The sequence below is a fragment of the Peromyscus leucopus genome, chromosome 13 (assembly GCF_004664715.2).
Source record: "Peromyscus leucopus breed LL Stock chromosome 13, UCI_PerLeu_2.1, whole genome shotgun sequence".
Classification (NCBI taxonomy): domain Eukaryota; kingdom Metazoa; phylum Chordata; class Mammalia; order Rodentia; family Cricetidae; genus Peromyscus; species Peromyscus leucopus.
The window spans coordinates 2,752,463-2,776,174 of record NC_051074.1 but is presented as its reverse complement, the minus strand read 5'-3'; the positions used below and the strand labels follow the sequence as shown (position 1 = coordinate 2,776,174).

The 23,712-nt window shown below is 48.4% G+C and overlaps 1 protein-coding gene across 5 annotated transcripts in view; it reads right to left on the bottom strand.

The window, feature by feature from the left end:
• The window catches only part of Armc9 (armadillo repeat containing 9), a 136,744-nt gene that overhangs the window by 98,656 nt on the left and 14,376 nt on the right, over window positions 1-23,712 (bottom strand). For all 5 annotated transcript variants that reach the window (XM_028876222.2, XM_037210043.1, XM_028876225.2 and 2 more), the window contains exons 6-9: window positions 20,984-21,076; window positions 19,313-19,337; window positions 15,252-15,409; window positions 12,332-12,430 (exon numbers count right to left, since the gene is read on the bottom strand). In XM_028876222.2, the coding sequence (XP_028732055.1) occupies window positions 12,332-12,430; window positions 15,252-15,409; window positions 19,313-19,337; window positions 20,984-21,076 (375 nt within the window). The remainder of the gene's footprint in view (window positions 1-12,331; window positions 12,431-15,251; window positions 15,410-19,312; window positions 19,338-20,983; window positions 21,077-23,712) is intronic.

Here is a 23,712-nt window from a genome sequence, read left to right as displayed (position 1 = left end):
ACCTCTTCCCTCCTTTAATAAACAGCATTCGGCATTAAATAAATAAACAAACAAACAACAACAACAAAAAAGAGTTACTCCAGAGCCCCTGCTGATACTAAAGAAGTGGTCTTGCCAAGGACCCTGGTTCTGACTGCTTCCCTCTGCCAAGTTTACAGACCACAGATCCCACCTTGTAGACATCAAGCCTCCCACCCCTCTCTACCTCTTCTTTTTCTTTCTTTATCTCTCTCTTTCCTTCCTTCCTTTTCTTTCCTTTTCCTCAGAGACAGGGTTTCTCTGTGTAGCCTTGGCTGTTCTAGAACTCATTTTGTAGACCAGGCTGGCCTAGAACTCAGAGATGCCTCCAAGCACTGGAATTAAGGGTGTATGCCATCACCGCCTGGCCAAGCCTCACTTCTAAATGCCTCATGACTATGTATGTGTTCACAGTTTTTGTGGTGCTGGGGGGTCTGAACCCAGAGCCTTGCAAGCACTAGGCAAGCAGGCTACTCTATTGTCCCAGAAGTTTTCATATTTTAATCCTTGGCTGTCTTGACCAAATAAATTACCTTTTCCTATCATTAGCTTACTAAGTCGTTCAGAAACAAGTCTGAGTTCATCTACTCACCTAATATCATCTCACACATTAAAAACAGCAGGACAGGAGGGAGAAAATCGGCTGGGTCAAGTGAGGACATGGAGCTGCTAAATGTTAACACACACACACCAAACACAAATCTCTAAGAATCACTAAAAACAGCCATTCCTAGCTCCCCAGTGAAACTCACCACTCCCTGTAAGAGGTCTTCTACCTCACCAGTCACTTTTGCGCCTCCTACCTTTCCCTGGCTACACCTCCCCACCCTCCACATCCTTTCCCCTCCCTTTCCCACGCAGCTGTGACTATGTGCCCAGTGAGAAGGACCCCAGCACAGCCCTTTGCCCTTACCTCCTGAAGCTTCCTCTGGTACAACTAAGCGCTCCCCAACCTCTGCACCGGGTGTGGAGCGCGTCCCTCCCCAGCGGTTCCCACGGGTGAGTCTGCCCTTAGAGAACAGGGGCTGGTGTCTGCAGATGCTGTTGGTTGTTGGTCCTCTGTTGTATACAAGGACTTACATGATTTTCTGGGTTGTTTTTAAACCGAGTCTCATGTAGCCCAGGCTAGACTCAAACTTGCTACATAAACAAGAATGACTTCAAACCTTTGATCCTCCTGCCTCACATCCTGGGGTATTAGGACTTCAGGTATCCACCACTCTCCCTGGTTTTCCATGGTGTGTGGAATGGAACCCAAGGCTTCATGCAAGCTAAGCATGTACTCTACCAACTGAGCCACACCTAGCGTCACGGCCTCACGAGCTTGTTAACCATCTCACTGTCTGCTAACTACCAGCTGGGCATACACCAGTCAAATCTCTTCTGATGCGAGCTAAATGACTCCAGACTTGACATTCCATCCACGAGACACAGGCAGTACCCACCTAGAAAGCCAGTGAGGGCAACACTGTGGGTGAGGACCCCAGTGAGGCTGGAACACGTCAGCATAGTTTCTTCTTCCCCACCGGCCTGCGCCAAGACCCTCCTCCACTGGGGGTGCTCAGTGTAACAAACAACTCAAGGCTGGCCTCTACACTGACACCTGGGGGTGGCCCTCTCAAGGTATGGGGACTTCAAAGAAGCTCTACTTCTTTCCTTCCTGTAGGTTTTGAGACAAGACCTCATGTAAGCCAGGCTGGCTTCCAAGTCACTATTTAACTGAGAATGACCTTGAACTTCTGGTCCTCCTGAATGCTGGGACTGTGGGTATGAGCCACCACTCCTGGTTTGGTGCTGGTGATTGAACCCAAGGCTTCACTCATGCTAGGCATTCTACGGCTGAGCCATATCCCAGCCCCAGAAGTCTTAGTCATCACACACAAACACCAAGGAGGCTTTCTGAACTTGCGCTGAGCGACCCAGGTCATGCACTGGATCTCTACGGTGTCCGCTGCAGGCTCTCAAGGCAGTTATGAGCACAGCTCCTGCTGCCTGCATTTGAGTCACTGTCCCAGGGCTGTGGGCACTGCAGTGTGTGGGGGACATGCAGAGCCCACCAGCTGGCAGGGGACAGTCCCAGCAGGAGAAAATCTATCACCGTCACAACTAAGCCCTCTACTGAGGCAAGTGGAGTTTTGTTTGTTTTGCTTGCTTTTTGAGACAGGGTTCGATGTAGACCTGGCTGTCCTAGAACTCATTATGTAGACCAGGTTGGCCTTGAACTCAAAGATCCACCTTCCTCTGCCTCCCAAGTACTGGGACTAAAGGTGTGTGCCAACTGCCTGGCTCAACAGCAGATTCCTAATGCTGAAGGAGCAAGCCCCAGAAAAGACGTCCTTGTTACAGAGGCCCGACTCTGTCCTAGAGGGTGCTATTTGATTTCTAGGACTCATCCTGAGACAGGAAAAGGGCCACCAGAGCCGAGGGTGAGACTCAGATGGCAGACAGTGTTCCCAAGCTCCCTGAACAGCTAGTTGGTGGAGTCCACCCGAAGAAGCCCTGAAGGAATGCTGGAACAGAGAGAGGACACAGCAGAGCAAGCCATGAACCAAGGTGTCAATTACTGAATCCGGTCAGTGAAAGCTCCTGGGATTCTCAGATGTGGAGACAAAGGTGTACACAAGCCAAGGTGAAAATGGGACACCTTCCTCTTTCCTCAGACACAGGAAGCCCCCGAGCCCTGCCTTCCCAGTAGCTGTGGCCTAAGGCCTAGTGTCCAGGAGGTGGGGACCAGCTGCAGGCCTGAGACAACTGAGGGGAACAACCTGAGGACCTGTGGGGCCAGGCTGTGAAGTGTCTCTGGAGGGCTCAGTTCAGGTGTGACATCAAGGACAGTTCTCCTAGGGGCAGCTCAGGAGGGAGAGCGGCCCTCTACCAGGGCCTTGCACAACAGTGCGCCAGGAATCTCACATGGCAGCATGCTTCCTAAATCAAAGGTTCTTCGTTCTGGGCCAGGTTTAGTCTGCAAACATGGTTTTGAAAAATGTGAGCACAAGAAAGGCTGGAAGAGCTGGGCGGTGGTGGCACACGCCTGTAATTCCAACACTCGGGAGGCAGAGGCAGGTGGATCTCTGTGAGTTCGAGGCCAGCCTGGGCTACCAAGTGAGCTCCAGGAAAGGCTCCAAAGCTACACAGAGAAACCCTGTGTGGAAAAACCAAAACGAAAAGAAAAGAAAAAGAGAGGCTAGAAAGAAGAGGTGCTCGGCTCAGCTAGGAGTAGGAAAGGGGGCACCTAGAAGACAGAAGGGGCCGCCAGAGCCTTCAGGCCGGGCCGGTTTGTCTCCGCCACGCCTCAGCAGCGATGCTAAACTGCACATGAACAAGGACTGTGGACCCTCCTGAGGAAACTTCCAGAGAGGCTCAGATCACAGGGGGGCACACAAGGCCTCAGCTGTGTGCTCCCTCACACAGGAGCATCCTTGGGGACTGTGTAACCTGAAGAGTGTGTACAGAAAGAGAACCACAGCTGGGCGGTGGTGGCACACGCCTTTAGTCCCAGCACTTGGTAGGCAGAGCCAGGAAGATCTCTGTGAGTTCGAGGCCAGCCTGGGTTACAGAGTGAGTTCCAGGACAGACTCCAAAGCTACACAGAGAAACCCTGTCTCAGGTGGGGATGGGACAGGGTGGGGGCGACACAGAAAGAGAATCACTTTGCCCTGAAGACAGTCATCGAACAAAGGGGTAAGGTGACTGCTACTGCTGAGACACCTGAATCCTACAGACACACCCAGAAAGCTGAGTGACCAGCATGACACTGGGGAGGCCCTGGCTCAGAGCCAGGAGAAAACTAGGGACAGTCTCAACAACTCCAAGCAACTAACACAGCAGCGAAGGGCCGCTCTGCCGGTCCCGATGACCAGGGCACATGGGTGAAGGGGAGGACCAAGCCCTGGGTGACATCCAGGTGCTTTCTGGAATGTCATTCTCCGCAACAGGGTGGAGTGGATGGTAGGCACACAAAACGTCCGTGGAAGGAGTCTGGAAGCCTATGTCTGGAGCTAGGGAAGGAAGGTCAGAGCTAACAGCCAATAATGGTTCTACCAGCTGATTCAAGTTACAGATGGGGGAGGGGCGTCCAGAGCACACGTCCGTGTGTGAGCAGCAAGGGGTGGGATCTCAGCAGGTGACTCTCTTGCTGAGTCACTGAGTCTGAAGTAGAGTGGCCACATGGCCAGCTGCAGGAAGCCTTGGAAGACCTAGGGAAGGCACCAGGAGGTGAGGAGGGCTGGAGATGCTGAGCTTCAGCCAGAGCAAGGGTTACACAACATGAAGAAGAGCCATGTGTGGCCCTGCTCCTCAACAACTGTCCAGTCCACCCTGAGAGACGGCCCCACAACCCTGCAGCGTTTCACTGAAACAAAGGACAGCGTGAATGCAGTTCCCCTCCACTGCTCCCGTTTTCTAGGTCTTCTGTGGATTTACTGCTATCATGGAGGTATTTTAAGTCTTATTTCCAATACATCCTTATCTGGAGATGTGGGGGAAAGGGAGGGCTAGTTCCCAGTTGTGCTGTTTGTCCAAACAAAGATTCATTTCAGTGAGAACTTCTCACAAACTCACAAGCCCTGGAGGACAGGACTGGGCCTTGGGAGTCACTTAGGCGGGATATGGCTTGCAATTCAACTTGAGAGTTGACTAGGCTCTTGGTCAGCGGACTCTTGCACACTCCTATGAAGGGAGACCTGTGGCATGGGGTGGAAAAGGCTGTCCCCAAGCATACCCCCACGCCCCCCCCACCGTGTCCCCCAGCGTCCTCTAGTACCTCTACGTTCACGTCTCTGGAGGGCAGCGGCAGAGAAGGGAAGGATGGGCCATGGGCCATGCGCTCTCAGAGCCACAGCACCACACACAAATGTAGCTGCAGCTTCAAGCAGCCAGAAGCTGGACGGTCCTCTCCACACCAGAGACCACTGTATTCAACCAAAGCCTACAAAGTGCCGGGGGTGGTGACGCATGTGTTTAGTCTCAGCACTCAGGAGGCAGAGGCAGGCAGATCTCTGAGTATGAGGCCAGCCTGGTCTACAGAGCAATTCCAGGACAGCAGCAAGACTACATAGAGAAACCTCGTCTCCAAAAAACCAACCAACTAACCAAACAACCAAACAAACAAATAAAAAATTGAACAATAACTATACCTCTACAAGGTGTAGAGGTCCAGCTGGAACCTCCAGCTCACCCCAGCATGATCAGGAAAGCCCCATTCCTGTCTCTCTCTCCAAATCCTGCCCAGTCAGAGAGTCTCCAAACAAAGGGAAGGTGCCAAAAAGCCCAGTTTGGTATTCTTGGTGGCTAAGGCAGCGTCCTCCCCTGAAGCTGCCAGCTGCCTAAGTCCCCAACTAAAGCATTCAGCTTTTGACAACAGCTGGGCACAACCCAGCTTGTGGCAGACACATCATCACCCCTTGTCTACAACCCATACAACCTCCCTGCTTTAGTTTGGGCGTGGATTCTCCAGCCTTGGCCTCCATCTCTGGGACTGGAGAACCCGCCTGGGAGTTGCTTTACTCAAATAAACCTGTTGTAATACTTTTTCAGTTCGGCTTGACCTGGCTTTACTGCAGCAGTGGAGAAATGTATTATGTGGGGAGGGGGTGCCATGGAACAATCTTTTCCTGCACTATGGATATGTATTATTCTCATTGGTTAATAAAAAGCTGACAGGCCAATAGCTGGGCAGAAAGTCAGGCAGGAAAGCAAAACTGAGGATGATGGGAAGAAGGAGGACAGAGTCAGGGGAGATGCCAGCCAGCTGCTGAGCAAGCAGGACATGTAAAAAAATGATGTAACAAGCCATGAGCCACGTGACAAAGCATAAATAGAAATGTGGGTTAATTTAAGTGTAAGAGTTAGCTAGTAACAAGCCTGAGCTATTGGCTGAGCATGTATAAACAATATCAAGTCTCTATATGGTAATTTAGAAGCAGCTTCCGGGACAGGGAGCAGGCGATCAAGACAGGAAAACTCTGCCAACTGGGGTGGGAGGGGGGCGGGGAGGGGCAGAAAACCAATGGGAACTAAAAAGCAGGCTAACAAGAGCAGAGAATTCTCTCAAAAATGTAGTTAGGCAGTCAGGCGGAGGTGGCACACGCTTTTAATCCCAGCACTCGGGGGGGGGGGGGCAGAGGCAGGTGGATCTGAGAGTTTGAAGCCAGTCTGGTCTACATAGCGAGTTCCAGGACAGCCAAGGCTACACAGAGAAACCCTGTCTCAAAAAACAAACAAAAATCAAAAAAGAAAAACAGTGTAGTTAGGCTGGACAAGGTGGTGCTTGCATGGCACCACAATGATGGGAAGGGTGAAGCAGGACTGTGAGTTCCAGGCTAGCCTGGAACCCTGTCTCAAAACAATAAAACACATACACAAAGGTACTGATAAGCTAAAGGATGAGGTGCAGAACAGCACAAGTACACCTTTTTTAAAGGTCTGGAGGAGGTGCATTTACCCGAGGCATCAGGTAAGCTATGGGAGATGGCTGAACTGAAGAGAAAGGTTTTGTGGTCTACCATGAATACACTGTGAAATTGCTGTTTTCAAGCTGAATGTTCCTGTAGCCCTAACCCCAGTGGCTGAGCTGACTCCTCAGCAGGCGCCCTCTAACTGCAGGTGTGTGAGCACTAGGCAGACATTCCGTAACAATGGGGACACAGGGACCAGAGAGAGATTCAGAGCTTAGGAGCACTTGCTCTGACAGAGGATCTGAGTTCAATCCCAGCACTGATGTTGGGTGGCTTACAATCTCCTACAATTCCAGTTCCAGGGGAGCCAATGCCCTTCTTCTGGGCGCCGTATTCACGCGCATATACGTATTATTAAGATAGCAATAATAAAATATTTTTTAAAACAATGGGGATACAGTCTAGGAAATGCAGTTACAAGTTTTTGCCAGTGTACAAAGATTATAGGCCAGGCAGGGTGGCACACGCTTTTAATGTCAGCACAGTGAGACTGATCCCCACAGTACTCAGGGGCTGCTGTTGGCTGATGTGAAAATGTCATTGCAGCATGGGTGTCCTTCCAGAATCTTAGAAAACTGTTTTATCTCCTGTGCCCAGGGGAGAACTCGGACTTCTTTCTACTAAGCGGCTGATAACACTACGTGATTTTAACTACCCCAGTTCTGGCCCTAGGAAGACAAAGATGAGGAAAACTGGGGTTAGGTCAGTCACACAGATTCAGTGTTACACGACATCTACAATTCTCTACCTCAAAACACCAGAATCTCATCAGCACCCATCCTCTGGGAACAACTGGATCTTCCAGCCAGCTCTGACAAAGCAGCATCTGGATGGACACAGTGGTCTGGGAATGAGGCAAGGCACGAGAGCCCCGTCCTCTCCTGAAGTCTGTGAGGCCTCTGTCAGCACGGCCCTTCTTTTTTTCTGGGTAGAGGGATGACTTACTGGGTTTGTGTGACATGGCACACCTGGCTGTGTATCACCTGCCCACCCATTCTTGCTGACTGCAGAGCCTGCCAGGGAAAGCAAGGCCAGCTCCGCTTGTGTATGCTGCCCCCGTGTGGCAGCTCTGTGGTAAGGCCAGGGAAAGCAAGGCCAGCTCCGCTTGTGTATGCTGCCCCCGTGTGGCAGCTCTGTGGTAAGGCCAGCTCTTGCTCACCTATGCTGTCCCCATGTGTCTGTTGGCTCTGTGGTAAGGGCAGCAGTCCCGGTTTGGTAGGCTATTCAGAACGGCTATGATTCCCGGACTCAGATCTCTCCACAAATGATGCTCACACTCTCCAGCAGAAGCTCTGTCAGTGTTGATGGTGATCTTTACAAACCCTCTGATCAGTTCTTCTGTCCTGTTTTCCAGTTCAGAAGGTATGGTGATATTTTATTTGTGCTGAAATGTGACTTTATTTGTATGTTAATAAAGTTGCCTGGGGGTCAGAGCTAATAGCAAGCCATAGCAGAAGCCGGGTGGTGGTGGCGCACACCTTTAATCCTGATCACATGACAGGCAGAGCTAGGCAGATCTCTGTGTGTTCAAGGATACAGCCAGCATAGAGACACACGCCTTTAATCTCAATACCAACTATAGAAGACCTGGAGGTCTGTGTAGACAGGCAGTGACGAGGAGGTCATGTGTTGGGTTTACAACCAATGAGAAGGCAGAACAGAAAGTCAATAAAAAGACAGACACACAGGAAGTAGGTCTCTTGCTGAGGGGAAGGACGGCAGTGGCAGGAAGAAGGCGGTTTTAAGTCTCAGCTCTCAGCTACTGCTCTGACCTCTTGGGCTTTTAACTCTCATTTGGCTCTGTGTTTCTTATTATTTAATAAGACAGTTACCTCTACAAGAAGGGGGTGTGTGAAGAAGTTTAGACTGGAAACCATTGCAGTAAATTGCTGTGGGATGGTCTGTATGTGCTCTGATTGGCCAATAAATAAAACACTGATTGGCCAGTGGCTAGACAGGAAGTATAGGCGGGACTAACAGAGAGGAGAACAGAGAAAACAGGAAGACAGAGGGAGTCACTGCCAGCCACCACCATGACAAGCAGCTTGTGAAGACTGCGGTAAGCCACGAGCCACGTGGTAAGGTATAGATTTATGGAAATGGATTAATTTAAGATATAAGAACAGTTAGCAAGAAGCCTGCCACAGCCATATAAGCAATATAAGTCTCTGTGTTTACTTGGTTGGGTCTGAGCGGCTGTGGGACTGTCGGGTGACGAAGATTTGTCCTGACTGTGGCCAGGCAGGAAAACTCTAGCAACAGTGAAGTTCACATACACTAGCAGGTTTTAGGTGGCTGGCTAATTGCCTGGTTTGAAGCCCTTTATCCTGCAGGTGAAACAGCCAGCTCCTAAGACTTCCACACACTAAATTTCCCTGAGACTTATGTCCTAAGGCACAGACTTCACAGCCCAGTCGCTGTCCCTGTGTACTAGTGGCCAGCATGGCCAGCAGCTCTGGGGACAGCTCTTCAGGACTTGAGTAAACACATAAGCATAACTGACCTGCAACCTTGGGCCACACCCCTCCTATGGGGAACATACGGGCAACCAGCCTTATGCCTCAGTACTGGGGTAACTGCTGGCAGCAGTGGTGTGACTATCGGGCTTTTTAAAAATGAATTTGGGGGCTGGAGAGACGGCTCGGCTGTTAAAGAGGACCAGCTTCTTTCTCTTCCAGAAGACCTGGATTTGATTCCCAGCACCCATATGGCAGCTTACAACTGTCTGTGACTCCAGTCCCAGGAACTGTCACCCTTGTCTAGTCTCTGTGGGTATTGTATCCACATGGCGTGCAGAAATTCATGTAGGCAAAACATTCATACATATAAAATGATGGAGAAAAAAGCTTGGTCTACAGAGCAAGTTCCAGGACAGCTGGGGCTACACAGGGAAACCCTGTCTTGGGGGGGAGGGTGGTAAATAAATAAATAAATTTAAAAAGTGGGTTTAAACAGGAATGGTAGTGTATGCCTTTAATCCCAGCACTCAGGAGGCAGAGGCTGGTGGATCTTTGTGAGTTCAAGGCCACATGGTGAGTCCCAAGACAGCCAGGGCTATGAAAAGAGACCCTATCTCAGAAAACTCCCCCCAAATAAATCAATTAATAATAATAAATAAAAGTAAAAAAATGGATTTAGCATGTACACACTATACAAACATATATTCAGGCAAACATACACATAAAGTAAAATTAAAAAAAAAAAACAAATTGAACTTGCTTTTAAATTATAAAGTATGAATACTTGGAAATTTTCATTAATTTTTTAATTTTAATTTTAAAGTGCATACAGAGAACTTAAAAGCACCTAAGAGTTTACTCAGGTGTGTGTGTGTTGGGGGGGGGGTACTCACAGGATCGGTTTTTGGCTGTGCTCCTGGCCCATGCAAATAGCATGCATCATGGTGTTTTGGACACAGAATGTGATTTAGGAAGTTTCCTAACTGTCCCTGGCTGCAGCGGTGTACAAGCCATGAAGCTGCATCTCCTGTGACATGGGCTGCTGGAGAGCTCAGGGCCACCCTGGGGCCAGCAGCTCCGAGGTTCAGTGAGCATGGCATGACTGCTCAGACCTTTCTTCACCCTGGCCTTTACCTGGCTTACTCTTTCTTTTCTTTCATCCATAATCTATTTTAGTCTCTATTTTCTTTTCATATTTATCTTCTCTAGCTTTCAATAAGCCACTTTAAACCTACTTGAGTGTGAGGGAGGCGGTAATTTTGTTTTTAATACTAAAGGTGGCCTCTGTTTATGTGTGAATCCTATTTAAAGTTGCATTGCCCACAGGGTACTGCGGATCACCAGGGACTCTGCCCAGACCTGGACTTGCCCACCCAACCTCTGACCAGGCAACAGGCAGGCCTGAGCTCCAGGATGCAGGTGGCTCCTGAACTTTGAGGATGTCCTTGGGGACACTGGTGGTCTTCCAGGGTTAGGAAGTCCTGACTCCAGTGTGCATTTCCAGGTGTGCTGTCCTAGAAGAGTATGCCATTCCCCTGGGAACATTCAGCATGGGATGCAAGACCTGAGCCCAATCGCAAGGCAACCCCAAAACACAAGAAGAATATAGTCTTCTCTGCTTTCTTTGTGGGATTGGGGGAGGGGGCCTTGAGACAAGGTTTCTCAACGTAACAGCTCCGGCTGTCCTGGAACTCACTTTGTAGAGCAGGTGGCCTTGAACTCACAAGAGATCTACCTATCTCTGCCTCCCAAGTGCTAAGACTAACGGCTGCGCCACCACCCAGCCATCACGCCCAGCCCAGTCCAGCCATAGTCTGCTTTTCTATAGGGGACTATAGTTCCCTCAAGTGTCAACACAATGAAAGCCAAAGAGAAGACCAGGGAAACAGTCCAGATCAAAGGAGCTAGAGTCCAGATGACTCACGCAACACTGCCCCCAGGCCACTGAGTCGGGTGGCTATGCAGGGCAGTACTGGCTCCACTGATGAATGGCAATGGACAGATTAGATAAAACAGCTATAGGTAGCCAGACAGAAAGGCAGACGGACGTTAAACTTACTGGGTAACTGTTGGGTTTGAGACAGTCTCCCTCTCCAGCCCATGCCCCTCTCGCACTCCCTGTATAATCCAAGCTGAGCTCAGTTTTGCTATAATCCTTCCTGCTTCAGCCTCTTTAGTGCTGGGATCACAAAGAGACTGACACAGTCAAGACAGAGATACACACAAGACTGGAGAGATGGCTCAGCAGTTAAGAGCACTTGTTGCTTTTCCAGAGGACCCAAGTTCGGTTCCCAGCGCTGAAAAGCTATGGGGATCCAATGCCTCTGGCCTGTATGCAATCATATGCACATAGCCACATGCAGACATGCTGCACATAATTAAAAGTATCAAAATAAATCTCTAAAAGAGAAAGAAAAGAAATGCACACTATAGTCAGGTGTGGTCTACCATGCCTGTAATCCCAGAACGTGGGAGTTAGAGACAGGAGGATCAGAATTTAATCAAGACAGCAAGTTCAATGCTGGCCTGGTCTACACGAGATCTTGTCTCAACAAAACAAGGCAAAGCAAAAGTAAATATATACCAGCCTGACAAATATGTACAAATGTTTGGTAAACCTTTTGTGTTTGCACATGTTCATGTGTGCATGGAGACACATGGGAGAGGGCAGGAACACACACACTGGAATCACACAGACACACACGAGGGAGCAGATAAATGCTGGTCAAGAAAGACCCCCATGCTCCTTGTTATTTGAATAAAAAGTTAAAAACAATCTTGTCTTAAAGCATTCAGTCTTTCCCCTCCAGCTCTCTTACACGTGTTTAAGCATGTGGAAGTACATTCATGTCTGTGAGCATGTACGTGTGGAGGTCCGAGAACGAACTTGGTAGGTAATCCTCAGGCACTATCTACCTTTCTTTGAGACAGGGCCTCTCACTGTCCTCAGGCTCACCTGGCAGGCTAGACGGCCTGGGCAGCGAGCCTCAGGGACCTGCCTGCCTCTGCCTGCCCAGCACTGGGTGTCAACAGTGCTCCGGGCTCCAGGGATCAGACGCAGGTCCTCATGTTTGCACTTTACTGACAAGCCCTAAGAGTTCTTTAAAGGACAAAGCAGTTTCTGCTTGTTCCTCCTGACTCCCAGGCCTCAGTGCCCAGGAGCAGCTGCCCTGACAGATCACAACAGCATCTCTCCTTGCTCACCCCAAGGGCTGATCCTCAACTGCATCCTTCTCAAAAACAGCTTTGTTTTCCTTCTAGAAGTTTCTAGACCACCAAAGACAAGTGCTTCAGAGTCTCTTGAATGTCATTTTCTCACAGGCTTTCATTCTCTTTAGTAAGTTCGCCTTAAGTATGGGGGGACAAACCTAGGACACCCTTTCTTTCATGGCGCCTCACCGTCCCAGGCCTTGTGAAGTCCACACTGTGTGCCAGGCTCTGCCGCATCTGGTTGCTGAAGAGGCGGACGCAGACGCTCTGCAGGTACTCGGGGGTGATCTGCAAGAAGGAAAGGCCATCAGGTGAAAGGCATGCCACCTGGCCACAGGGCCTTAAGGCCTGCTAGCTCTCAGCATTTCCTGTAGGCGAGCTGATGAAAGAGCCACGCTAGAGAGAGTATCTTACATTTTATCCTGTTCTAGCTTCTGCTGCTGGGACAAAAATACCTTACTGTGGTAGTTTGGATGTAATTGGCCCCATAATCTCAGGGAGTGGCACTATTAGGAGGTGTGGCTTTGTTGATGTGGGTGTGGCCTTGTTGGAGAAAGTGTGTCATTGTTGGGGAGGGCTTTGAGGTTTCCTATGCTTAGGATACCATCCAGTGTCTCAGTCAACTTCCTGTTGCCTGCAGGATGTAGGATTCTCAGCTACTCCTCCAGCATCACATCTGCCTGCATGCTGCCATGCTCCCCACCATGATGATAATGGACTGAACCTCTGAAACTGTAAGTGAGCCACCTCAATTAAATGTTTCCTTTGTAATAGTTGCCATAGTCATGGTATCTCTTCACAGCAATAAAAACCCTAACTAAGACACTTACAAAAAGTAACATAAGGGGAAATGGGTTTACTTTAGCACACTGCTCCAGGGTACAGTCACTAATAGAAACTTGAAGCATCCGGTTACATCCAGTCAAGGGCAGAGAGAATGCATGCTGCATGCTTACTACTTAGCTTGATTTCTCCATTCTTACGCAGTTCAGAATCCAGATCTAGGAAATAGTGCTGCCCACTGTGGGCTGGATCTTCCAATCAATTAACTTAAATCACGATAATCTTCCACAGACATGCCTATAGGCCAAGCTGATCCAGACAATTCCTCACAGAGACTTTCTTCTCAGGTGGCTGTAGATTGTGTCAAGTGGACAATTAAAAGTAACCACCACAACCTAAGACGTCTGGGGAAGAATTAACACACTGACCTAAGAGATAAAAGTAACTGACTACAGAGGTAGGAGAGATGGCTCAGTGGTTAAAAGCATTGGCTACTGTTCCATAGGACCAGGGTTCGATTCCCAGCACTCACATGGCAGTTTACAACAGTCTGTAATCTAGCTCCAGGGGATCCAAACATCCTCACAAAAATATACACACACATATATTTGTATATGTATATATGTATGTCAAAAAGGAGATAAAAGCGTGGTGGGGTCCTCTGCATTGTTTAAATTGTTTGTCTTTAGCACATCTTTCTAGACAAGCTGTGGGGCTGCAGAGATGGCTTGGTAGTTAAGAGCATTTGCTGCTCTCTCCTAGAGGATCTGAGTTCAGTACCCAGGATCCACATCAGGGCGCTCACAAGTGCCTGTAACTCTGGTTCTACAGGATCAGATGCCTCTCTTCTTGCCTCCGTGGGCACCAGGTATGCACATGGTGAATAAACACACATGCAGGAAAACACCTGTACACAATCTAAATTAAAATTTAAAAAAAAAAAATGCATCCTTCATGCTTTGCCCATCTTTTTAAAAAAGATTTATGTATTTTATATGTTTTGTCTACATGTAAGGGCACTGCATACATGCCTGGTCCCCAAGGAGACCAAAAGAAGGCACCAGACCACTCTTGGAAGCTGCTATGTGGGTTCAGGGGAACTGAGCCCTAGTCCAATACAAGAACAAGTGTTCTTCCTCAGGGTTTCTCTGTGTAGCTCTGGCTGTCCTGGAACTCGCTCTGTAGACCAGGATGGCCTCGAACTCAGAGATCCGCCAGCCTCTGCTTCCTGAGTGCTAGGATTGAAGGCGTGTGTCACCACTGCTGGGCATGTTTGGTTTTTGAGACAAGGTCTTTCTGCACAGCCCAGGCTATCCTAGAACTATGTATTCCAGGCTGGCCTCAAACACAAGGAGATCCGCCTGCCTTTACCTCCCAAGTGCTGTATTAAAGGTGTGCACTGTCCTGCCTAGCACAAGTGTTCTTAATCAATGAGCCACCTCCTTAGCCCCACTTTGATACCTGAGGTCCCTTGGCATCTCTGTCTTGATGTCTGCTCAAGTCTCAGCTTGCAAAGTCAGTAGCAGGAGCTATGGGCTCATCTTTCATCCTCCTGGCTGCTAGAGGTACACCCAGAATGGGGACACTTATTTTTTAATAGAACAGAAGACAAAAGGGAGGCATGGATTTTTTCTTTTAGTCTTTCTGTGTTATTTGCGTTTCTATGTGTGTATTCATGGCTGACCACAGTTCATATCCTCCAAGAGTGACGTTAGAGTCAAACTTGGGTCCTTAACCTCTGAGCTACCTCTCCAGTCCCCTTTACCTTATCCTTAACACTAGCCATGTACCATAAGTCACCAGGTAACTACAACAACAAAATTGGTATACAGAACAGTGCCCTGCCAGGGGACGACAGTAAAACAATGGATCTTCCTATGCTGACTCAGTATCCAGATACTTCTCTGAACTCTATTCATCTTAGTTTTGGGGTTTCTCTCTCTCTCTGCCCCCCCATCCCTCCCTCCCTTCTTTCTTTCTTCTTTCTGTTTAGACAGGGCCTTGGCTAACCTGCAACCTGTTATGTAGACCAGGCTGGTCTCAAACTCACAGAGTTGTGTCTCCTTCTGCCTCCCAATGCTGTGATTAAAGTGGGTGCCACTACACTGGGCCCGTAATAACATTGAAGAAAAATACGACAGAAACTGAAAGCAAGGAAGAGCATGTGTTCAGAACACAGGTAAAACCCTGCAAGTGCCGGCACACCGCGGCACACTGCGGCACACTGCGGCACACCGCGGCACACTGCGGCACGCTGGCTTTCTGAAATGCAGTGCCGCCCAGGCCCCACACACTTTCTCAGACATACACAAAGGGAGTTCCTTACCATCTTGCCACTGACTGTCGCCTCTAGAGAATCCACCAGCTCGGCTGTGACTCCGATGAGGTTGTGGTAGTCGGCCTGGATCTTATTGTACCGCTTGAGGTAGGTCATGGACCGGCGCTCGGCCTCCACCAGCTGCTGGTGGAGCTGCTGCAGCATTTCTAGGAAGACAGTCTACATTGAAGCCAAACACAAGGACAGGCATGGCAGCAAACCCAGAAACCAAGTGACTGTGCTCTTCTCTGAGGCTGCCAAGCCTTCTGCCACGAAACTTCACAACACCACATAAATGGTGGCAGTAATAAATAAGATTTCTGACAGCAAATACTGGCAAGGCTATGGGGAAGAACTCTTATTCACTATTGGTGGGAATGTGAACTTGGGCAGCAATTATGGAAAGCAGGACAGAGGTTCCCTGCAAAGTTCACATGAGCAAGCTATACCACTCCTGGGCATATACCCTAAGGACTCTTTGCCCCTCCACAAAAATACCTACATATCTGGTTTACTGATACTGCATTCACAGTAACAGAAGAATGAACAAGCCTAGATGCCCACTGTCACATGGGTAGCTAATGAAAATGTGACCCCCACACGGTGGCAGCACCCGAACTGTGGGCTGAAGGTGCACTTGCAGGAGCAGCAGGGCAAGAGCCAAATGCTCGACCACGTTTGAGGATATCAACTGCTGCTGGGTACGGCAGTGCATGAGCCTTTAATCCCAGCACGCGGGAGGCAGAGAAGGTAGATCTGAGTTCAAGACCAGCCTGGGCTACAGAGCGAGTTCCAGGACAGCCAGGAACACACAGAGCAACTCTGTCTTCAAAAACAAAAAGCAAAACCAAACCAAACAAAAAACAAGCCAAGGACTGGCCCTGGCTCACTGAGGCCAGGCAGCAGTGACGACACAGTCAGAATTCCCGCCGACCCTTGCAGTGGGCAGAGAACCTCGGGTGCTGCGGCGCTCCCAGGATGCTCCTGGGCTGTGTACCAGCTATGCAGCAGCCTACTAGTGACTGACATACATTCTAGGCTGGCCCTGTGAAGAAGACACATCTCTATTCCTGCTCCTCCATGCAGGTTCAGCCAAACCTGCCCACTCTGAGCCTTGAGTGTGGGAGCACTCAGGCAGAACCAGTCACACATCTGGAACCACTGGGCTTGGGATATGCAAGAGAAACTGGCACTTAGATGCAGGGCTGCTGACTACACCATACCTGGTGACGAGTGTGGGGGGGGGGGGTAGAAGAGTCTGGAGGAGGAAGCTAGAGGATCCTCAAATGCTATCACAGAGTTGGAGTTTACCAAGTTTAATGGGTGAGCCATGCAAACACAATCACAGACAACAATAAGACCATGCTGTGTGCTTCCAGAAGGAAAAGAGAGTTCTTCTAGGGATTGGAGAAAAGGCTGTCCTCTGTACATCATGTCAGAGAGCCAGTCTGAAAGGTGGCTTACTTGGCAAAGACTTCAAGGCAGCAGGGCACTCAGGCCATGGCATGGGCATTGCTATTTTTAACCAAATCCTCAATGAGAATCAAGAGCAAAAGGTCGGCCAGGAAAAGATGCAGTGACATATGGCCAAGACTTATCTTAGCTGGTAAAGAAATTAGCTCGAATAAAGAGAAGCTTAATGTGTCTGGCCCTTTATCTAAACTCAGGTTAAGTGTATCAAGCCCTCTGTACCAAGAAAACCGGAAACAGGCCTGGAGGACACTGCAGAAATCTGCGAGGCTACCACAGACTCAGAAATATAAATTGGTTTCAAAGACTTTCCAGAAAAGAGCAACAGGAGCCCGGCCTGTGCTACGTTCAAGACTGTCAAAACCAAACCAAACCTATGGATGCCCTATCCACTCAAGGTGGCCTTGTGATTTCTGCAGTCAGCCAGCAAGGCATTCGGATGACTGAAATGCAAGTTCTAAGGGGTCAGGAATGTTTTATTCTGACAGCAGAATCCAATGTCATCCACAGGAAGCTTTTACAGGCAGTATGCAAGAGTTACAGTCATTGCAGCTTCGGTTGAGATTTCAAAGGCAAGCCCAGGAGGCTAAGCAGTGTGCTGGGGTTGGAGTCCCTGCAAGCAACTCCCAGTGAGGGGATACATTACAAAGCTCCAGCAGTGACACTGAAGCCACAGGAGAAGGGTGCCAGCAACGTGCAAGACCCACTCCGGAAGCTGCAGGCAGGGTGCGCAGCCAGCTTGAGAGTGGCCATGCGGGCCGCCACCAGCAGAGCCACAGGTGGAGGCAAGGCTGAGGAGTCCACATCCCACCAAACTGCCCTGCTGCTGGACTTAGGAGCTGTAGGATTTCAAGTTCGCTCTGCTGGGCGTGGCTCTTGCTTCAGGTGTTTTGCTGTGTTTTATGTTCCTGTCCTTTCCTTTTGGGTTAGGAACCTGTATCCTGCCTGCATTCTGCAACTGTGTAAGTTTGTAACTTTGTGTCTTCTACAGAGCTCAGAGCTGGGTTTGCCTTGAATCTTAGATGAATCTCTCGTATTGGGCTCCTGAGCAATGCTAGAACAAGTAAGCTTTTGGGTGCTCTCGGCGATGAAATGATGTGTCTTCATGGTGAGATGGTCCTTAGCTTTTGGGGTACAATCCAACAGTCTGGATGAGGGTCTCCCGTACAGCCATGTGTTGGAGGCTTAGTCCCCAGGGTGGTGCTACTGGGGAGGCACAGGAACCTTAGGAAGGACCAACCCTCTTCTCTTTGCTTCCTGGTTCATGATGTAAGTGGAGTGTTCTACCACGTCACTTACTGTTAACATCAGGGGCCCTCACCAGAGACCCAAAGCAACCAGGCTGCCTAATCTGGAACTGTAGCCCCCAGAACTGAGAACTAAATCAACACTTTTTATTTGTAAGTGAACTGCCTCCAATATTGATTTCGTTGTGATGATGGGAAGATGGCTAACACATGAGGAAACCAAGGACAAAACCAAACATTCAAAACCTTCTTGCCTCATGCTACCAGACTCTCCATGTGCGTCACAGCTAAATGATCACTCACTTGCCCTCCCTGGTAAGCTGAATTAAATAATTTACTAATACTTCCTTTAAAAAAATATGCTGGTGCTGGAGCTCTGGCTCACAAGCTGGAACACTGGCTGCTTATCCAGAGGGCCTAGGTTTGATTCCCAGCACCCGCCTGTCGCTCACAAGCCATCTGTAATTCCCGTTCCAGAGGAACTGGTGCCCTCTTCTGGCACCTGAGGGAAACAGGCACACATGTGGTACATAGACTTATGTGGAGACAAAACACCTATATACATAAAATAAAAATCTTTTTAAGAGGTTAACTCTCTTAAACAAAGCACAAGAAAGCCAGGGCAGGACTCTCAATCCTGTGACATTGCTCTTCTTGGACAGGGCAGTGCTGCTGTCTCATGGACCAAGTTCCCACGTGGGAAACTCTATCTTCGGGGAGCTGAGGACCCTGCCTTCCTGAGGAGCGTGAAGCTCATCACAAACACTTCCCAACAACTGAAGGCATTTCCAAAACACAGTATCTAAGACAAGACCAAGGCATAGCATTGCAACTAAAGCCACTGAGGCTATATTAACCAGTTTTTCTCACCTTCCTGAAAGATGAAATGCTCCGGTAAAAATTATTGCCCATGGAAAAAAAATACCATTTCATGTAAACACTCAAGACTGGAATTACTTTGAATGTTTTTTAAAAAATGGAAATGCTGTCTAAAACTGGTACTGCATCTGACTGGAGGTGAAAGCTGAGCAATTAAAATAATTTCCCTCCCCATGCTGGCTGTGTGCTCCTCCTGAGCCAACGCAGGTCCTTCCCCACCAGCCTGTGACTCGGTTGTTTCCCTTCCTCCATTCCTTACTTATCTAACATGCTGGACATGGCGACACACTAGCCATCCTTAAAGAGTGGGCCTCACGAACTGACGGAGCAGGATCACAAGGACTCTGTAAATATTTAGAATTTGGAAGCCCTCATTTGCCAAGTCCACACATTTTCTCCATCTCTGTTTCTTCTCACAGCTTAGAAGTTGAGCTGGCAGCTGTTCTCATGAAAGCTGTAATCAAGATGATTTACCTTTGCTATTCTGTCCATTCTCCTTCTGGGACGAGAAAGCAGCTCAGGAAAACAGGGCCCTGGGGCAGCTGGTGTTGTGGGGCTGATAAAGAAAGGGCCGGAGGCTGATGGAAGGGCCTGATCACGAGAGTGGAGGCCAGAGCTCCAAAGGTTGCTGAAAACAACCAGACAACAGTTCCTCACGCTGCTAAGTCACTGCCCCGCTTCGCTCCATCAGTGACCCCCATGAGGTCACATGCTGCAGATTCCCACAGCCTCCACACGGCCTGCTTGCCCCTAACGAAGGCCTCTGCACTGCCGGCAAAACCTTCCCAACACGCTTCTCTGAACCCATAACCCTAAGACTGTCACTGCGGCTCCAAAGCCTCAGCCCAAGGACACGGGCTGGGAGGACAGTGGCTAAGGCTGCACCCGGAGCTGGGCTGCCTGGCTTCCAACCCTAGCTCCCATGTGTCTGTACAATGAGAGGCAAGCCTTCATTATCTTAGGATTCCTTCCTTCTCTGCTAACAGCTCCATGCACACATGCTGTGTGGGGTCTATTCACAATGTCTATTTCAGCGACTTTCTTTCTGTACATTCAGAGCGGCACATCCAGTACTACAATCACTTCTGTTCTTTTTCCTCTCCTTTCCTTTTTCTTTTCTTCCAGGGTAAGGGATCAAACCCAGGCCTTGTGCATAGCAAGTCACATCCTCCAGCCTCATATGAGAAAACTTTGAATAGATGCTTGTCCAATAAGAAAAGACACATGTTCTTGTAGACTAACAATCACTGGGAAATAAATCAGTCTCCAAAGGAAGGGGTGACAGAGTACTCTGCTATTCTTGGAACGGGCTCCATTTATATATAGCTGTGACACTGTCCCTCCGTACTCTCAAAAGTGTCCCCAGGGGAATAAGATTGGGATAATACAACTGTGTCTGGTTTATGATGGGTAAACTATATAGTATATAACTATGCAACACAGTTCTTAAAAAGAAGTCTAGGGGTTAGGGATTTAGCTCAGTGGTAGAATGCTTGCCTAGCAAGCACAAGGCCCTGGGTTCGGTCCTCAGTTCTGGAAAAAAAAGAAGTCTAGATTTGAATGACAAGTCCAAACGCCCCCACCTGGAGACCTCCCAAATGACTCAATGACCCTTTGCAAAGGAACCATTTTTCCAAGGAGATCTTTTTCAAGAGTATAGAGTTTTTTCTTTTTTCCCTACCAAGACAGTTTCTAGGCTGGTCACACCAACATAAGACCACAGGGCTGGAAAGATGGCTCAATGGTTAAGAACACTCGTTTCTCTTCCAGAGAGCCCGAGTACAGTTCCCAGCACCCTTGTCAGGTGACACACTGTCCTGAACGCCAGCTCCCGGGTATCTGACATGGTCTTCTGGCCTCGCAGACACCTGTACTAACACACACGCACACACACACACACACACACACAAACACACACACACTAAATAAAATAAATATATCTTTCAAAAAATAAAATAAGACCACAGCCAAGTCTCAGATATCCATGCAAGTCAGCCCTTTCCAGGTCATGGCAAAACTCCACAGATGCTCAGTTCACCTTGAAAATAGGAACGCAGCCCATCTTGGACGTCTTGCTGGTCTGTGGTACCCAAAGCCAGCCTTGTTGCTATAACCCCAGGGTCCCCACTCACTACAAAAGGATACATAGATGGTTACAAGTTTTGGCGTGTTACTGGCTTTAAAAATTAAAGCTAAAAACTTTTCCAGCTTCAGCTTTAATTCTGGAGTCCAAGATTCCTAAAGAAAAAAATAAAATAAAACATCAGCTCACCAAACAGCCACGGTACCAACAAAGCTGTGGGCGTTGGGTTAAATAGCCCCATCCGTTACAGAAACCAAGCGTGAAGCGTCCTGCCAGGGCTGGAAGCATGGAGAACAGGTTTTCTGATGTGTAACTGATTCATTATAAATAATTCAAGGACCCACAGCAGGGACAAATAATTTCCACATGACTGGAATATTTCATACAATTTAGACACAACCATGATAGTAATTTTATATGGTGAAATACCAAAATTAACTCAGTATAGTCTAGGCATGTACATCAAGTTAGATATGACACAGACAATTATCTCTTAAGTTACTAGACAACCCCCAAAGAAAGGGAGTCATTTCTGGACTCATCTAGACAAGAAGAAGGAAGTAGTCCTGCCACACCACCTCATGCCCTGGTGAGCACTACAACACAATTTTAGCTTAATCTGCCCTTGAAAATAAATTACAGTCAGTGGTGGTGGCACACGCCTTTAATCCCAGCACTCAGGAGGCAGAGGCAGGTGGATCTCTGTGAGTTCGAGGCCAGCCTGGTCTACAGCCAGGGCTACACAGAGAGAAACCCTGTTTCAAAATCACCCCCACCCTCCCAAAAGGAGGAGGAAAATGATAGAAATTGTGAAAGAAAAAGTCTGACAATAAATAATTACCATCTCACTTTATAAGTGTTGAGGGTTTTGCTATGTTACTCCGGCTGGCCTTGAACTCCTGACTCTCCTGAGTGCTGGGTAAACAGGCAGGCACCATCATGTCTGGCCTGAAAGGGACACACGGCCTACTAACAAACTTCCTTGGGATAATTATGCATAAAAATATCACCCACTTAAACCAAAAATTCCACAGAAAAGCAGCTATTCCACCCAAATCCGTATCACTCTTCCTCTCCAGGTCTGCACCCTTCCTTCTCCACATTCCCCACACCTCGTCATCCTGCTACTCCTTACACCACCAGGTTAGACACACTACTGACAGACAAGAGGAGAAAAAAATCCCTTATTTTCAAAAGATCTTTAAATCCTCTGATGCTGCAAGATTTTAAAAATTGGAATGTACGAGATCATGGGTTGTACTGTTTGCCAAACCTCATGCTGAAATCCTTGTCCCTGGCACCTTGGGACATGAAGCTGTTGGGGCCATGGCAACATCAACTGTATGCGTACTCAACAGTGTGGCCCCTTACTTCAATGCCATATGATGAGTGAAAAGGAACTCACACACAGACACAGAGGGAAGATGTCCAGAGGGTGTGTACGCAAGCCAAGGACCATCTGGGTCCATCGGAAGCTGGAAAAAAAAGGAAGGCTGCTCCTCTCTAGAGCTTAAAGCAAGGAGCACAGCAGCCCATGAAAGACCCTAACCCTTCAGGCTTACACCCCCCAAGCCCCAGGAAATGAGAAACGAAAAATGTTGTTCCAAGGGCCACCTGACTCAGCCATTACTCAACCACCCCTGTAACAATGTAAAAAGATTTCTGTTAAGAGATGTGCTCAGCTGTGACTGGGATAGTTGCAGGTGTTCCAGGAAGGACCACTGTGACCTTTGTGTAAACTTCACTCCCGCCCTGATACCCCCCTTGAGGTTTCAGGAAGAATGTGCATGCGGACGTGACTGTACCCACTCTGTGATCAGACCATGATCTTGTGAAACGAAATTGTATGGGGACTGTAATCTTATAGCCTTTGTGGGTTTTTCCTTTAAAAGTACCCATGTGGCTGCAGTAAGATGCGACTCTTGCTCTCTGGAGCTGAGTCTGCCCGACTGTACCAGCCGCGTTAATAAACACCTCTTGCTGTTGCATCAACTGGATCGGAGTCTGGGTTCTTGGGGTGCCCCTTGCTTTAAGCAAGGTGGTGGTGTATGCCTTTAATCCCAGCACTTGGGAGGCAGAGCCAGGTGGATCTCTGTGAGTTCAAGGCTAGCCTGGGCTACAGAGTGAGTTCCAGGAAAGACACAAAGCTACATTGAGAAACACTGTCTCAAAAAACAAACAAAAAGTATAAACAGTATGACCTAAAAGGCGAGCATGTTTTATAAAATGTTTAAGTTTAAGTTAATAAGCCGTGGTGTTGACAACAAAATATCCTATTTTACGGCACAAGGAAAGTCTGTTAATGCAAACTAAACATTGTTTTAAAATAAAATGTAAGAGGGGTTGCCTGGCAGAAAGGAGAGAGGCAGTCCTTAGCAATGACCAGTGCAAAAATTCTGTACCTCGATGGTGGTGACAGTAGTTACACCTATGCACACGTTACAATTCATAGAGCTGCACCTGTCTAGAAACTGATTTTACTATATGATGTATGAAAAAACCGATCTGATGTATGTGCATGGGGGTATGTGTGGCTAAAAACTACGTTTGTTTACTTTGCTACCTGTAAAGAGAATCATATGATGTGTCTTCTCTGGTATCTTCCTTGGCTTACTGAAGATTATGTCAACGTGCGGTTCCATTTCCTTCTGCATGTCCCTACTGATATCTAACTGGGCTGCTTCTAGGTCTTGCTATGTCCCTTACAGATTTACACATATGTGCATGAACATACAACTATGGCTATTATAGGATGGGAAAAAGTCAGTCAAACACTACCCAACCATTTAAT